Source organism: Parasteatoda tepidariorum, chromosome 9, assembly GCF_043381705.1.
Source record: "Parasteatoda tepidariorum isolate YZ-2023 chromosome 9, CAS_Ptep_4.0, whole genome shotgun sequence".
Taxonomy (NCBI): domain Eukaryota; kingdom Metazoa; phylum Arthropoda; class Arachnida; order Araneae; family Theridiidae; genus Parasteatoda; species Parasteatoda tepidariorum.
Window position 1 is genome coordinate 24,944,111 of NC_092212.1, and position 18,829 is coordinate 24,962,939.

Here is an 18,829-nt window from a genome sequence, read left to right on the forward strand (position 1 = left end):
AGAACTATGTTTAATGTAGTTTTCAGTTCCATATAGTTTTTCAAGTTAAAAGATTTTAATCTATATGAAAATCAAGAGAGAAACTAACGTACTTCCTTCCTCTATGACTTTCCACACGCTAATGGGGAAAGCATGTGAAGTGTTGCCATAGGAAAAGAGTTCTGCTCTACGCCACCTGCAGCCCATTTCGATCGCCAATAAGGAAGGAACGTTACCATGCTACACGGAAGAAATCTTCAGCGCAAGTGATGATCGTGTTATTTTGCCAGCAGTCATTCGTCTTAAATAACAACGCCCCCTATAGGTCTTTGATTTCGCGAATTAGTGGAATCGAAGATCGAACTCCGGTCCGATTCTTTAACCACTGGACCGACCATTTGTGACCAACGACCATTCTCACTGGATATGATTGCGAATGAGAACAGTATTTGTGAAAAATATTTTCCCGCAAAAAACTCCCTAAACAGGTTTCTGTTGGCATGTAAAAATATCCCTTCCACCGAAAAAGCTAAGCGAGAACAAGTTTTTTAAACTATTATGTTTTTAAATTGCCTAAAAAATTAAATCTTTTTTTTTTAGATAAAATAAATTCTTTTATTTAAGAAAAGATATTCATAAATGAACAAATCTTTGACTATATGGTTTATACAATCGTAATTGCTAAATGGGTCATCTGATCCTGATAGGTTGTTGAAACGTGGAATTTGTTCATGTTAGCAACTGCTCTTTTCATTCTATTTCGAGTAAGCCAAGCCCGACAAGTGTCTATTCTCTTAAGCGACACATTCTATATTCCTACACAAAGATTTCAATTCTTCAACTATATACTTAGTTAAATTTTAACACGTTAATTTGTTTATAATTGATTAGCAAGCTGCATGTAATAAATCACAAGTGTGAATATCCGTGATCTTCTTAAAATGCAAACACCCAATTGCATGACATTATTAAAATTCAAGTATATCAAGTTAGCAGTTTTGAGACCAATGATTAATTTAAAAAATGTAAAAAGGAAATTTTATGTTCTGTATTTTTTTCTGAAAGTTCGTCTAAAATAGGATTAATGCTCTTTGGTAGTCAATAAAAGAAGTTTATGCGTAGCTTTCATAAGATTTAATAGCAAATATTTCACAATTATTTGTGAATTAAGCATAATATTTTTGAATAAACTTTTTTTACTCCAATTTTTTTAATTAATGAGTTTGAAAACTTCCATTTATCTTTAGTGGATTTCTTACAGCAAGGACTCGTTTTCAGACTAGGTGATTTACATTTTTAATCTACAAAAGTCTCCACTTTTGTGTATTAAGTAAATTTTTATTATGTGCTCTTAGATGCCCATCATGGAAATTGATTCCTCCATTGTAAATTGTTTGCTATTAAATACAGGCACACTTCCTTATTTCTACTGTTTACATTTTATAAGCTATACAAACTTTTCTTTTTATTATCTTTTATCTAAAAAACGTAAGTGATATAAATTAAGTAAAATAAATTGAAAATGGTACAAAAATCTAAATTTTCCTACTTAGAACTTTTCATCAAAAATTTAAATAATAATGACGAAGAAGAACTGATTTTGCCCATTTTCCCCTAAAAGGACGATTGGATCATCATTTGTTGCCTTTTGAGGACTAGTAAGTTTTGAAAATGTGGAATAATAATGTGGAAAATCGATAATGTGGAATCAATAATGTGGAAAATCGATTCACCTTAAAAGTTATTATACAATGAAGATGGGCCGCGCAGGGTAAAAACAGTTACTATTTACACATAGACAAGGAGAATAAAAAAAAAGCACAGTGCAGTGGGAATATGAGAGAGGGAGTAATGATTGGGGAGGAATTTTGAGGGAAATATAGTTCTTGCCAAACACAATTTTTCAATGTTTTTTTTTTCAATGTCCACAATTGTAAATTTTGTTTTGAAACTTTAAGGGAAAGTAAATAAATGCCTTCAACATTAATGCATATTCTTATTTTTTTTTACGATTACAACAGAATGAAATGTGTCTTCTGAAAAATTCACAAACCCTGAAATTTGTTTTTCTCTGAATCAGTATTCACGGGCATAAACAGTTTTCCACCTTGATTTTCAGATATTCACAACCACAAATGTGTTATGTGCTTTGAGCTATAAATATAATTGTATTTCAAAAAGTGAAGTTAATGAATTTGTGCAGCGAACATTGTCAAAAGGAAATTTAGGTAGAAAATCTTTGCTCAGCGAAAAAAATAAAGTAGAAAATATAAGGTAAAATTAGGAAATTTTGCAACTGGTAAGTTGTAGCAATTTTAATGGTGGGCACATTTTAAAACATGATGCAATTTTTTTCATAAATTAGAAACTTTTAACAAGTGAAAAGCTGTTTATTATTATTAAGGAAAGGTATTCTTTTGAATGCATTTTTTAAATGAAGAACAATTTTAAGAAACAACCTTGAAATAAAGCCATTTTTAGAATATTACAAAATATTTACACTAATTCCAAATTTACTAAATTATAAACTGCATTCAAGGTGCATTTTCAAGGAAAATAGTGGCTATCCTGGTTGAGAATTTTTTAATGGCAATTTGTTATATTAATCAGCAAGTGGCGACTATTGATTTGGCCCTACAGTGGAAAGTATAGAAAATATAAAATAATAACAAAGTAACCACTTTTCAATTGCTAAGAAGGTTTTTATCAGAGCACATGCATAAAATTTTTTAATATTGCACAATTCTAAAATGAAATAAAAAACACTAAAATGAAACATAAAAAAAATACTTAAAATACAAAAAAAAAAGAAGGAAAAAAATCTAAAATAGTGAATTACAAAATTTAAAATACAATAGTATTTTTCACTTTTATTAAGAATAAATATATGTTATTAGTAAGTATTAAATATCGATTATTTACATTGATACAAAAATTTAGATTTAAAATGAAGTCCAAGGCATAAAAATCAGGACATAGCTATTGTGTACTTTATTTTTATACGTCTGTTTATAAATTATAATACTACGAAGATATGAAAATAACTAATACTTTATTACATTTTAAAAATATGATTTGCTTAAAAGTAATTATAGACACTTAACTAAGTTAATGTACACAAAATAAAGTATTTAACGTGAAAAATATTGCAATACATACATGAGAAAAGCAATGCCATTTGAGACATTATTTTAACATGTTATACGTGTGTATATGTATTCAATATTTTAGATAAATAGACTGAGTACAAAATTATTGGCACCGTTTCAGATATAAAAAAATATCTGAATATTCATCATATAATCTTAACAAAAATTCTTTAAATTATAAAATGTGCTTTTGTCATGTGGAAATTGGAGAAATTTCATTAAGTTCTTGTCTTTCTATAGTTTGTCGTTTAGGTCTATAACTTTGCATAATTACATATCTCATAAGGGAGGCAATTAATGTTGCCAATGCAAAGATTCCACAAGTTATAGGCACAATGATTAGTGCCTGGAAGCCTTCAGAATCACTGATTCCCTCATCAGATCTTGAATTAACACTAAAATGAAAAACCAACTTTAATTTCATTTAAAAAAACACACAAATACAAATACAGGTATTCCATTTCCTTCAACAGTATGCTCACAAGAGGATCACAATGGCAAGTAGAGCAAGGAAGGGCAAAAAGGGCCCCATACATCCAATTTTGGAGGGATGCCCCATACGTCCAGTGACTAAGGATACTAAAACTTATCCCTGTCGCTTTTACTATTATTAAGTCAATGAAATTTTAACATAAACATTTAATAATGAAATTTCAGGTCATTAAAATTTTGAAATCAATTTGAGGAATCAATCTGAGATTTCTATCTTTACACCTATTTCTGTGAGCAATTTTAGCGTAATCTAATTTTTTTTGGTGGTAAAATATAATAAGATTTAAAAAATATTTTTAAAATGAAAATAAAAAACTGTGTAAAATATTTAAAGAAAACACAAATAGGGGTAATATAATATATTATTTTATATTAATATTTTCTAAATTGTTCCAATGTGAAAATAAAACATATTTCTCATTAAAGTAGGAAATATTACAGAAATTTAAGGCATCACTCAGAGAGTAGAAATTTTAAAATTAAAATTTTCATGAAATCAAGTTTTTTTCTTTTTGCTGACTTTTTTTATCATTATTTTTGTAGAAGTGTCTATATTGCTACCAAAGTTTTTGCAACTGCATCAATAACAAAAATAAAATCTATGTGTAATGTTGATACTCTGTCTTGTACACAAAATATGATTTGAAATTTTTAGTTTGGCTCACCTTATATCAGTAGCAGCAACTGGTAAATCTGCATTGTCCTTAAAAATAGTAGCAAAAGTGGAATTTTTGAGAAATTCTTGCATTTTTGTGACAATTAATTCTAGAGCAGTTTCATTGGCATCTCGAGGAGGACAAACAGTAAATTCCAAATAGACTGATTTGTAAACATGTAGAGATGAACTTGTAATGTAACTTACAGGAACACCAATTTTGGAAGCAATTGTTTGGACAGTTTGAATCTCAAACTGTTTAGAAATGCTAACATTTGATAAATCATAAGCTGATGGTGTAATGAAGAAAATCTGAAGAGATACAGCTGCAATGTAAAAAAAAAAAAAAACAACTCTAGGATTAGACATGAATAAATAGTTACAATTGAATAGCTTTAAATAAATATTTACGAATATAGACATTAATAAATATTAAATATGAGGGTTGTTTTTTAAGTAAAGGCCCATTGAAAATAAAAACCAAACAAAAAAAAAATTTGAAGAAGCAAATTTATTTTCAGATTCTACATACGTTTCTCTTTTTTTCAGCATATGTGCCAAGTTTGTTTAAGCACTTATCATACCTTACAACTAGATTTAGAATGCCCTCTTCAAAAGCACTTGTCCCCTACTCCCTTAACCAAGAGGTCAAGGCTGTTTTCACGTATTCGTCATCGTTGCAGTGATTGTCGCCAAAATGATTTTTAAATATCAGAAAAGATGAAAATCATTCAGCGCAATGTCTGGGATGTAGGGAGGGGTGGTCCAAAATTTCCAAACCAAATTGCCCAATAAACCTGGGGTGAATGTATGCGACAGGTTTTTTGTCAACTAAAAATGCATCACTGACCTTGCATGGTGGGCGATTTGTTAAATTTGAACATTTTACAATTTAAATCACTTGATGCAAATCATAATTTAAATTACTTTACTTTTTTAAAAAAAATCATTGATATCAATCAATTGATTTTTTATAGCATTAAGTCAAAAATATTCAGTATACAATATAATTTATAAGTATATTCTTAAGGTTTTGAATTTTTTAAGTATGATTTCATCATTGAAAATTAGCATTTATCTAGAAGAAATAATAAAAGGGTATGTCAATTATTATTTGAGGTTCAAAATAGACTAATAAATAAAGAAGAAAAAAAGAAATGTGAATAAAAATAGCACAACACCTTAAAACTAAATTATAATTTTTTGATAGTTGTACATTAAATAATTTGCTGCATAATTAACGTATTTTAATCATTACCAATTTTAAAGTTTATTTAAATATAAGTACTTTTAATACTTCTTACGTATAAAGTTAGCATACAGGAATAATGAAATTTAAATACAATACATTAAGGTGCTGAGCTTTATTAAAAATCACTAAAATTTTATTTATTCAGATGTTAGTTTGAAGTAATTAAATAATTTTAACCATTTTAGTAGGAAGAATTCATTATTTTATCAATTATATTTTTATTTAATATCAAGCATTATTAATACATTTTATTAGAGCTTTGATTGGTAAATGCAAAAAAAAAAAAAAAAAAAAAAAAAAAAAAAAAAAAAAAAAAAAAAAAAANAAAAAAAAATCCTGAGTTTTGCCAACCTTCCTTTCCACCAATGGCTTGACAGAGGTAATGTAGTCAGCATTGTGCACTGACCTCCTTTGCTTCTCAGATTAGCAGGCACACATCGATTTGAAATTATTATTAAGTACCAATATTTAACTATTATATTATTATATTAAGTACCTTATTTTTAAGTACCAATAGAATAAAATGAAAAGTAATATTGTTTTAATCACTATGTACTACATTTTAACCCTGAAAGGTATTCAAACTATTTACTTATTATTTCATTTTTATTTATTAATATTATTAACCCGAGCAACAATTTTACTTTGGCCGCAGTTGCACTCAAAATTGGCTCAATAAGGGGCCCTATATGAACATTCACAGTTGGAACAATATTAGGATGCCTAGATTTTTTAATATTAGTCCTATATCAAACTAATATCGGCCTACAGAGGCTCTGTATTGGCTGAATAAAATATTGAGTGACTTTGACAATTCTTTATAGGGGTGATATTGGTGTGTAAAAAGCACTGTAAAATTTTGGGAGAATAAGACAATTCTAACAGGACTATTATTGAGCTAAAATTCGTGAATATAGGTTCAATGAAGTTGGTAGGGAAGTTTCTATTGAATTCCAGATATGTATTATTACATGTTCACCATACGCTGAGAAAGTTTATTATACACATAGAAACTCACCCAATTTATCCTTACTAAACTCACAAAATGTGTTAGCAACTTCAATTCCCTCAGTAATGCAAAATGAAAGGTCCGCTGGGCAGTTCAAAGAGACATTTGTTAGAGTCTACAAGGAAATAATGTAAAAGGAAAACAAAACATCAATTAAACAAGGTTTGCATGTACTTAAAACCAAGAAAGTTTACTAAAATAGCTCCAATAAAATAAAAATATTTGACAGATCAATAAATTAATTTTTTATTCTTAAATTTAAAAAACAAATAAAATCAAGCTGAAAATTTTTGAACGCACAAGAAAATAATATCGAAAAATTCAAATGCATAACTAATAACTATCATGCGGATTCTGACTCCGATACTTTCATCTTTTAGAATTGCCTGAGAATCTAAAATATCAACACTTTTTAATAAAAATAAAACTTTATATTGCATAATTATTTATCTGAAATGCAAATTAAAAACAATGGAAGAAACTTGAGGTAATTCGCAAATTTTTTTTCTATGTATTAAAAAACTTAAACTACTCAAAATAAACTTAAATTTGAAAGCTTTGAACATTTTTATATTAATTTGACTTATTAGAAAAAATAATTATCGCACAATATTAAAAAAAACTTCAATTTTAATAAAGTATGCCTTATTTTAAAACCTTTTAGGTAAGTTTGAAGCAGAGAACAATTTCTTACTTTTTTTAGCTGAACACTTTTTTTTTTTAAAATTCACTATCCGTTACTTACTTATTTTTAAGGTATTTGATAAGACGAAGTACAGACTGGAGTCAATACAAGCAAAATACGTAAATTGATGAATATTTATAACAGGAAGAAATATTTTGATCCTCATTACTAAATTTATAGTGAATAAAAATAAAGTTTGCTGTAAATTATTTTATAATTAAATATATTACTGAAAATAGATCACTATCTTGCAAAATGCAGCAGAGTTGCACATGAGAGAGCAAGAATCTCACCGAACTCGGCTCAGTAGTCGCACATGTGGACTCACAAGTATTTAATCAAACATGTAAAACGATTAGTGCTTTTATACGCTACCGACCGACCGTATGCAATGGAAAATGAATGGAATTCGAAAATGGAAAATTAAACACTTTTTAAAAATACCGAATGAAAAAAGTACCTTTAAGGGCTTTTAAAAACGAAAATCGAAAATAAGCACCTTTAAGCACTTTTTAAAAATGCTATGCACCATGAGGGCACTTGCAAAAGAAACTTGAGATCCTATGTGTTAGTTGGCATGAAGAGGATTGGTAGATAGTCATTTAGCGTTTCATTTAGGGTTATTTCTCAGATTTTCAGTAAAATTTTTTATTTCCCTTTGAGATTTTGATAAAATTTCTCCAGTTACAAAAACTCTTCATTTATATCAATTCTACTACACACAATGGCATATGGATGATGTGTGGATGCCTAAGGCAAACTTCTTGATTAGACCCCTGAAAAAAGGAACATAAGACATGATCTCTACAGGGGGTAAAAAAAAACCTAATTTAGTTAATGGAAAAAAAATACAATCACAAAAATTTAATCTTTACTTTAAATTCATTTTTCTGTTAATGTATAGCGAAGTTATTCTTCTGTACAAATTTATGATTTTCAACAAATATTCATAAATGAAAAAAAAAAATATTCAAATTGTAATGACCAAAAACTTCATTATTGACAATAGTTTTTTTTATTCATAAAATTTTTTTTTGACTTAACCAAGTATATACCTAAAAAACTTAATTTCCTGAAGAAAAAAAAATGCTTATCTAGTACTGAATATTAAATTGTAGTGTAATTAGTCATTAATTGGGTCACAGGAGTGTATGCTCGCCTTTATCCCTGCCCTGCACGCCAATGACTACTTAATACACATAATCATATTAAGTAATAGGGCAAAAATACAGTTTCCAGTTAAAATCAGTGCTTAGTCACAATCAATTACTTAGTTTATAATAAAATTTTACATTGCTACAGTGTTACAGAATTTGTAGTATAATTCTATAGAAATCAACAGGTAGTTTTTGAATAATGGGATCTTTAAACGAATCTTGGACAATATTGTTTATTATTTTATTACATACAATGAAATCAATAATAAATATATCCTAAGAATTGAGCAATAGCAAAGTAAACTATATTTACTTTATTACTATAGTCACAGTCAACCATAGTTCCATTAAAAAGCAAGTTTAAAGATGATGAAGTTTTACAATTCAATGCAACACATTTAGGAACCTGCATAAAATTAAATAACCTCTTTTAATCCACAAAATAGAAAAATGTTTATGAATGAACGAAATTTATTTATTTGTTTTAAAATTGACAATACAAGAGAAGACTTGATGTTAAATACATAAGTAATTATAAATTTTATGATTGCTTTCATAATAAGATAACTTCATTCAGGTCAATAATTTAAATATATTTTTTTTACGTGACTAAATGATGAAAAATCTGCCTTAATGTTTAATTAAATATTTGAAAATAAATTTTAAAACATAAAACACAAATTCATAAGAGTTTTTAGTTATATGTAAATAAGTACAAGTCAAAGTTAGATTCAAAAAGTTAAATAGGTTAATAACAATCATTTAACTCTTAAAAGGTTTGTCCTAGAATTTTCAATATTTAACATCACGTCTTTTCTCAGCTACAAACTGGTTATTTTCCATATTATTTAATAAAAATAATGAAAAATTGCTTAGTGTTATAGTGAGGGTAAATAATGAACAAATTTGTCTAAGTGCTTAACACTTTTTCGCATACATAGAAAGATTAACAAATATTAAGTTAAATTGAAAATCGATTTTTAGGAACTGAAATAACGTATTGAAGTTATAAATAAATTAAATCACATGTGTTTAAAAATAAATTAATGTTGTGTGCACACATATATAAGGGAGAATACAATTACATATAAGGGAGAATACAATTTAGAAATATTTGTCTTAAGAAAATAAAACATAATATAGTCCCAGAGATTTTCTATCACTAGAGGATGAATTGATTTTCCTAATTTCTAAAGCGCTTTTTAGAAAAATGTTTTTTTCTTTGTTTTATACATATATTTACAAAGCAAAGAAGAAGTTAAGAAAGAATTGAGTTCATTATTTCTCACAAAATTCGTTATTCTGGAAAATTAAGTTGCTAAGCGAAATCTTGGTTGAATCTATTGTTTAATCAAATTAGCTTTCAAGCATTCAAATAAATGATAATAAAGTCATAGTTTAATGCAATAAAATAAAACAGAGTTAGAAACTATGTCTGGCACAAGAATAAAAACAAATCTCGGAAAAAAAAAGGAAATTTAGTTTGGTTTAAAAATATAAAAATAATATTTCACTTTTTTAAAAAACTTGATTGCAACCTTACAAAGCCATTTTTTTGTTGAAGAACTACACACTGTTGGTTATAATCCAATAAATCCAAATCAGTTCTCAGTTTTTCTCCTCCATCTTCAATGCAACTTTCCTAAACAGAAATTTCCAATATTTAGAATGCGCACTAGTTTTTCACAATGTATTTAATATGTAGAAATGGTGTCTCAGGGGATAAAACATTCGTCTTCCAATGAGATGAACCGGGTTCGAATCCCAATGATGGCCAGTCGATATGAATTCCGCACCCGGCTTGCACTAACCACAGAGCTGATGTAAAATATCCTCAGCGGCAGCGGATTATGGATTAGAGTTCCACCTACCAACAGGCTAACCCTGGGAGATCCTTGTATTTTTTCGCTACCTGTAACGCAAATGCGGTTCCATCAAAAAGTCTTCTACCAAGGAAAATTTCTCTTAATTCCTTGTGTTCTGAATTGGGTTAAAATTACAAAGTTAGGGAGATGAACATTGGTAGTCGTAAACTCAAAATTGAGTCGTGTGTTCAACGACCTTTGTAAAATAAAATATACTTAATTTACACAACATAAATAAGTAATATTCAGCACTTCTTTAAATTAACTTTCAGTGTAAACAAAGTCAACATATAAGCGGTATGTCACTTATTGGGTCCAGTACTGCTTATATGATGGTTAAAATCATTGTAATATTTTTATCTTACTTATTATCGACATATTTACAATTAATTTAATAGAAATTAATAATTATTATAATTAATCATTCTAATTATACCAGGTGGGAGAAGTAAACTTGAAATACTTTCTGTACCATTAATTTTAAGCAACTAATCTGAATTAAAATACATAAAATTAAATTAAACAACAAAAAAAGCAAAACTAAATAAACATACAGTTTTATGTCATCAGAACAAGAGCTATATTGTGGCAAAATCAAGATAAAAAGAAATTTATAATAATAATTAATTTGGTTAACAAAATCAAATGAAGCTACAAAATATGTCTGATGTAAAAAAACAAAACAAAAAAGATGATCTAAAACAATTAATAAAAAAAAGAAGGTCACTAGTGATTCTTGATATTGGGGAGCACCAATTTATCTAAAGAGGGCAATTCCTACTTGATGGCAAATTGATAAGAAAAAAAAGGGAATGCTTGTTTGTGAAAGTCTGTACAGCAATCTAGACCTAAACCAGGAAAATTTTTAAGTGCAAATATACCTAGTTAAATAAGTTTTGAATAAGGTTATAAGAAATATCATGTGAAACATTGTTTTATAATAAAAAGTTTCATGACTATTTTCAGTATTCTGCAGTATTTCTATTGTTTTCAGTAGTTTTATGAGGGGCAAAAAATCACACAACTTTTCTTTAATAAATGTAGATGATTCAGCAACAATTGACTTCTATCTGTCCAAAGTTAATATTTATATAAGAACCATTTTAATCTACCTCAGAATTTGATTATTTTGTAACTTTACAAATTTCAAGCGCAGTTGATTTTACACAATATTGAGTTTGATAAATTAATGATAAATATAAGGCAGCAGTGCCAAAAATTAAATGCTCAAGATTAGACATAGCATTTTTTTATTGCAAATAAGAACTGATTCTATAACAATCTTGTAAGTATTATCATGAAAACAATGAAGTTGTATTTATTAAGACTTTTATAAGGATTAGAATACAGTGAAACTGCAGGAAAGACCACCTCTGTGTAGCGACATCCTCTATTTACAACCCCTTTTGAAAGGCAGAGAATTTTTTTAGTAGACTTTGTGTTGAAGAAAATCTTTGGAGAGATCATCAAAACCTCTCTCAGCGACCAGGTAAGCGTCCGCACCAAACGCAGAAAAGGGTGAATAAGGAAGCACGAAAGAATAAGGAAGCACGAAAAAATATCAAAATAAAAAATATAAACAAAACAAGATATTTGTGAGTGGTTCTTACTTAGAGAGTTCTTTTTAATGATTGCTGAAATAGATTGACAATCTCATGTTATAGTTAGAGTGCACTAAAGATGATGCATTGATTTAGTTTTAGAGTTATAAGTTAAATTTGAAAAAAAAAATTTGTTTAGAAAAAAGTAAGCATCTTAAACAAAAAAACCTATCCTTTTATAAAGTAAACTAATTATTTTTTATGATATAAAATTAAATGCTAACTAAAACAAAAAAAAACATAATAGCTTATTTACTTAAAATAGTTCTCTTATTCATAATAGGTAAATTCGTTTTTACACATAATTATATCAGTAGGGGTCATCTTTATTGAAGCTAAATTTTATTCATCGATCCGGATTTCATGACGCTATCACAAGTGGCATTTCTGAACCAAGAAAATGACATTAAAATTTAGAATTGCTAGCTAGAATTTATACTTGATAACAATACTTGATAAATACTCAATAACAATATTAAAAAAATACTTGATAACATTGGAAGTAACCCCTGAAGTCATTGAAAGTAACCCCTAAAGTCATTGAAAGTAACCCCTAAAGTCATTGAAAGTAACACCTAAGAATGACCAACCTCCCTTAACAACCATTTTACTGTGGAATAGAGAGTGGTTGCTCCTGAAAGTTTTCACTGTACTAAAGTAATACTATATAAATTAAAAAAGCTTCGTTGTTGTTGTCGTTCATTTACGTCGCACTAGAGCTGCACAATGGGCTATTGGCGACGGTCTGGGAAACATCCCTGAAGATGATCCGAAGACATGCCATCGCAATTTTGATCCTCTGCAGAGGGGATGGCACCCCTGCTTCGGTAGCCCGACGACCTGCACGCGAAGTTGAGCACTTTACAGTAGAACAGTTTAACGTGGACCCCTACCGCACACCCTCGGTCCCTACGCAGGCTGATCCAAGTGGTCACCCACCCGCACACTGACTGTAGCCAGTGATGCTTGACTTCGGTGATCTGCTGGGAACCGTGTCTTAACGATCAGTCCACTGCGGGACTAAAAAAGTTTCATACTTTCATTAACGTTTCATTTAATGAATTTTATAATGAAAAAAAAAAATACAATTGTAGAGTAACCCACAAACATAAGTTTTCTACAGAAACATAATGCATTAAGTCTTAATATTATAGGATGGGCAATTCTAACATAAATTGAAACTTTCAACAATATGCTTGCAGAGAAGTAAATGTCATGCCAAGCAGTAATAAAAAATAATAATTTACTTCGTGATTGGGTTTATAAACTCCACATGGGTGATCAGAGGAAATTTTCTCACATTTTCCTATTGTTTTTAAAGCTATATCACATCCAGTTTGGTGGCTAAAAAAATAAACTATATATCAGAAGAAAATAAAATATATTAAACGAAAGAGAAAAAAAATACAACTGAAAACATCTAGGGGTGTGAGGGGCTAAAGTGGGCATCTTGAATAACTTTTATGTGTAGTTCAACTTTCGTCTGTGAGATATTGTAGATTGACGGTACTGATCTACACTTCCATGTGCAGTTCCATACCCACACTATGAATATTTTAGTACAAATTTGCAAAAGGTTTTAAGGTGCGAAAGCAACATTCAAACTTTCCATTTACTCTTTTATTGACACATTTTATTTTCAAAATTTCAACAAAAGGTGTTAATATGATAAATTATAATGTTTTCTTGTCTATTTTGATAATAACTTTTGATTCATATAGTTTCAATTAACAAGCATTACACATAAATAAACACATGTCTTCGTGGGGCTAGTGTGGGCATTTCTCACTGGCCTCATTCAACATTTAATGGAAGAAATATCAGTCGATTACAAATGAAACACGTTTAATGTTATTTATTTTCCGATTTAGAATGATTTTGTCAAATAATATTCCTTAATAAATAATGGTTTCAATCTAAATTAAATAATTTAAAGATGTTTTATCAACCTTGTTAAAAGAATGAAATTCAGTATAATGACTTAAGAAAACAACGATTTTGTAAATATTTTTTTTATCATACACAAACTAGGAACATCCACACATACATTAATTGGAACATCAGCGAACAGTCCTGTCCATTTTTTTAGCTAGTTGTTTACACTGTTTCAGTGAAAGAGATAGCCCTCAGCAATAACTATTCATGTTGCTCATTCGGACGATTTCCTCATCAAATGAAAACTGATCATAAAAATGCAGCAGAAATAAGTTATCTAAAATATATCTGAACCAAAAAACGCATGCAGAAAGCCACCCGTGTTGTTTTCAGAGAATGTGATAGAGAGAATTAGAATTGAAACTACTGGACAATGGTGACTCAATAAGAATTTATTGCTTTGTTCCAGTGTATTTTTTTTTTTCTGAAAAAAACAAACAAAAACAATGTTGAACTTTATGTCTGTAGAGTGAAATTTGTTTATAGCTATGCAGATTATAATGTTCATTTCCAAAAAATAAAAAGATTAAAAAAGTCACTTTTCAAATATCTAGAGAAGAAATAGTTACTAAATTTTGATCGCCAGTTACTGGTACAATTACCAAGACTGCATCTTAAAACATATTTAAAGTTGATTTTAAAAAATAAATTTCAAAACATTTTTTAAATATATTAAACAGATTAAAATTTTTTAAATGAATTAATTTGTGTTCAATATAATGATATAATGAAATGCTTTAATACAAATTAGCAACTTAATCCAAATATATCACTACATAGTCTTCAATAAGGCTTAGATTGAATTAATTTTATTTTGGCATTAGATATACTTTTCTGAGTTGTAATAAATGACTACTTAATAAGTTATCAAATTTGTCCACTCTAGTTCTATGGCTTGCCCACACTAGCCTTGTGTAGTGAGGCTAATGGGGACTAAACAGCCTTTTTTTAAGAAAACATAGAAAAACTAAACAACTTTGTAATTCCAGATTTAAACCAGAATGGAAAAGGTCCAAAATATTTTTAATGCAGGAAACATCCAAAATTTTAATAAAAATAATTCATGAATTTAAAATTATATTAGATCATTTTTTTTTTGTTGATAATTTTTGTAAAAAATTACCACATTACAATCCTCTTTGCTATTTTACAAGAATGGTACTCAGTTCTGACTTTAATACAAAAAAAAGAAAGAAGAGTTTAACGTGTATTTTATAATTCATTTTAGGGTGATTCTTATTAATTTTAATGTTAAAGAATTGAATTTTAGAAATTTGCATTTTTAGTAAGTTATAAATTTTTACATTTTCCACAAAGTGGAATTATATTACAAAAATGTTAAGTTATTTAATCATTAAATGAATTAAAAGCATATTTAATAAAAAAAAATGTGAATTTTGAGAAAAACCAGTTGTTAAATATAACACAACATTCAGAAGTTGTATAAAAAATCTTATTGCCACATAAATCTGCTTTATTTAAAAACTTGGTACGGTACAGTAAATAAGGAATGGCAAGTAAGTAAATCAAGGTATGGCAAGTAAGAAAATCAAGGTTCTGCAGCTACTTTTAAACTTATTAATTTCTCATTTGAATTGAGTTTCAAAGTATGTAAGTCCCATGTTCAAAGACATGACATTTCACATTTTGTCACCATATTACTTTTTATAAAGAAACAATTTTTTTTTTAAATTATTCAACTATTAATATTATATATATATTAGTATGAAGAGACTACCATATTTTTAAATCATTATTATTTTTCAATTTAATTTTACTTTTTACCTAAATCGGCTATGACATTATTTCATACATTTCCAAAATACTGGGTAATCCATACATATAGAAATACAAGCATTTACTTCAAAATGTTTCAAAAATATTTTTCCTTTTTATATTTAGATTAATACATGAATATTACATTGAAACACAAATATACATATTACATTAAAATATTAGAAAAAAGTAAATAATATACCTTGAATCACAAAGATATTTCGAGTCATTACATTTTTGAGCAAATCCGAAATTACAACCCCCACCTGCAAAGTTTAAAACATTTAAACTGAAACACACATTATTACATACTAATATTGCCAATAATTCAATATTTAATCAATATTTAAAATTAGTAAAAAATTTAATTTTTAATAAATAAAAAATACTAAATAATTCGGAATTAATTAATTTATCTATTATAGGGAGTAAAGACGCCCGGTGGCTGAGCGGTAGCGCTGTCGTAGCACGGGTCCCTGGTTCGATCCTCGGGCCGGGCAAGGCTGACTCAGCCTTTCATCCCTTTAGTGGGTTGATAAATGAGTACCAAGCATGATTGGGAACTAAACACTGGGAGTTCCGCGTTCGGCTGACCACCTGATCGTAACATCTGCTCTTGCACCCCACAGCCCAGGGTCAAGAAAACTGAGATGGGCAGATTAGGTCTTGGTCTTCAAGGGCTGTCGCGCCGCTGAGTTTAGTTTAGTTTATTATAAGGAGTAAATTAACTAGGGAAATATTCAAACTGAAATAAACAAAGGTAAAATTTAGAGAATAACGGAACTAATTTTAAGTAATAAGAAAAACAAGTTAACCTTTTCCAAATATAAATGCCTGCGCTCTAGAAAAGTCAATTTCATACCAGCCTGTGCTTGCAAGTAATGCTAGAGTGATATTGTCAATAACGACATAGTCATCCTGCAAAAAATTTGACCAGATAAGAATGAGGATTGATTTTCATAATTTTTCATTTACAGTACAAAATGTTTATTAAACATTCTTAAAACACAATAATAAAAAACATACAACACAACTATGCATTTTGAGAACCTTTTGCTTTTATCAGGCAAAGGAATGAAATGAAAGAAAAATGAATGAAGAATTGGAAGGAATAAGTCAACAACAAGAGAAGCAGAAAGGATAAGGGAAAATTAAAAATAAAGAAACAATATAATAAAGGAAAAAAGAAAAGAAAGAGACAGGAGAGGAAAAAGAAAGAGAAAAAGAGAGCATAAGAATAAAAAAAATAACATCTTAAACAAGTTTTTTCAAGCAGTAGAATCATGTACGAATAATTCAATAGTAGAATGTATTGATCATGAATAAAGAATATTATAGTGAATAATGGGCATTAATTATCATTACCTTAAAAACATTATAATGACCATGTTCATTAATGAACACTCAAGGTATGTCCACGGATCAAAAAGCTTATAAATTATTAGCATGCATTCTTGGGAATTGTGCCATACTTTCATATCTCAAGAAAGATTATTTTCAACATTATTGCAATTCTGTATTAAATATTTAAAAAAAAATAAAAAAATTTATGAATAAGAACAATATTATAAATGAAAAAAACAAAACAATTTTCTATTTTTTTTTATTGTTTTGAAAAACTTGTTTATTTATGCGACTTAATTTTTTATTTATTTTCTGCTTTCTTTTTACCATTACTCTTCTTTCTTCCATTTTATGCTTTTTTTGTTTTTGATTCTCTTTTTATCTTAACTTTTACCTACGCAGCTCACTTTTTCTTTCTTTCATTCTCCCACAGTAGTTAATTTCATTTTAAAGTTTTAATAAATATTCTATGCGTTTCACACCAATATCACTAAAATACTTAGACTATAAAATAAATACATTTAATAGCTGGAAATATACTTTTTTGTCGTAAAAGTATTACATCAATTTCTTACCATATTTAAGAGTGAAACTATACCTGTTGTATTGAAGGAGTCATAATACTACTATACATTAGAAGTGGATGCCAATGTGACGTATATTCCTGAAATTCAACAATAATTAATGAAACAGATTTGTAAACAAAAATATTGTTAATGCTTTATGAATACATATTAATAGCCGAACCAAGCAAATGCAAACCTTTGCTACTCTTTGATAAACAGTATGCACCCAGCTGACATTTCCAAGTGAATGTCAAAGAAAATAAATTTTCTAATATTATCAATGCATTTTAATATGATAATGATTAAAACCTTAATTAAGTTTAATTATTAAATTTTCCTTACAACACTTGAGTAATTGGATACTATTAGATCAGAAATGCATAATGTAAAATATTATTTGAAACTCATACATCATAAAACCGCTTATAAATGGTGGACTTCAAGCCATCACTGTGGCGAAGAATCTGATACTTCACAATAATGGCTCAATGCCTTAACTCTACCACAGCATCTCAGTGTATTTGAGGTTCTCAATATTAAACTTGAAGATTCTACATAATTTTATGCTTTCTCATTTTCAGTTTTTAAAAATCTTTAATATTTTATTTAACTTTACGATGTATGGAGACGTATATATATGCATTCATTGTTATTTTCTCTTCTTATCCTAATGAGAGAAAAAAAAAGAAACCTTGTTTTAATTTACTTTTTTTTATTTCTATATTTAATTGCTTTTTATAGAATGAAGGCTATTTTTTTGCTGGAAAATATTTGATACAGATATTGATTTTATTAACTAATACAGTGGTTTTATTAATCAATAAAATAATTGATCTTTGAAGAAAATGCATGGATTACAAGTCAATGTTTTTCTTGTTTATACCTTTATGAATATTATTAACTGCGGAAAAGTATGTGTCACAAACTAAAATGACCAAATATGTAAGAGAAAGCACTAACAAAATGATCATGTCAAAAACCAACAATAAAACTCATTTTTGTTTTTAAAAATAAGATAACTGCTAACAATTTTACAAGACTTATTTTTTTTTGAAAAAAAATGTGACACATTTTTTAAAAAGTTTGAAAGCAATTTTTTTATAAATATTAAACTAAAAGCATATTTGAAGACATACTAACATTTTGAAATCCTTCAGCAGGCATGTTTTCTAATGGACCACCAAATTCTGAGTCAGAACAATTAAAATGGAGTTGCATATGTTCTACAACTTCCGGAAATATTAGACGTTGAATTCCAAATTTATCAATGCTTACAATTTGTTTTGGAACTTGGCAGTCAAATCCTAAATTATAATACATAAATTAATTCAAAGAAATAAAATATCAAAAGCAGTTTCAACAAG

At 28.1% G+C, this 18,829-nt stretch overlaps 1 protein-coding gene across 6 annotated transcripts in view; it reads right to left on the reverse strand.

Annotated features, from left to right (window-relative positions):
* Positions 1-2,660: 2,660 nt before the first annotated feature.
* LOC107445061 (ciliated left-right organizer metallopeptidase) overlaps positions 2,661-18,829 on the reverse strand; it is a 30,391-nt gene continuing 14,222 nt past the window's right edge. For 4 of the 6 annotated variants that reach the window (XM_016059378.3, XM_016059379.3, XM_043045511.2 and 1 more), the window contains exons 8-17: positions 18,606-18,769; positions 17,498-17,563; positions 16,371-16,473; positions 15,758-15,821; positions 13,092-13,188; positions 9,922-10,020; positions 8,692-8,784; positions 6,546-6,651; positions 4,286-4,601; positions 2,661-3,523 (exon numbers count right to left, since the gene is read on the reverse strand). In XM_016059378.3, the coding sequence (XP_015914864.1) occupies positions 3,322-3,523; positions 4,286-4,601; positions 6,546-6,651; positions 8,692-8,784; positions 9,922-10,020; positions 13,092-13,188; positions 15,758-15,821; positions 16,371-16,473; positions 17,498-17,563; positions 18,606-18,769 (1,310 nt within the window). In that variant the 3' untranslated portion in view covers positions 2,661-3,321. The remainder of the gene's footprint in view (positions 3,524-4,285; positions 4,602-6,545; positions 6,652-8,691; positions 8,785-9,921; positions 10,021-13,091; positions 13,189-15,757; positions 15,822-16,370; positions 16,474-17,497; positions 17,564-18,605; positions 18,770-18,829) is intronic. The other 2 variants (XM_016059380.3, XM_071184847.1) reach the window with 1 other exon arrangement.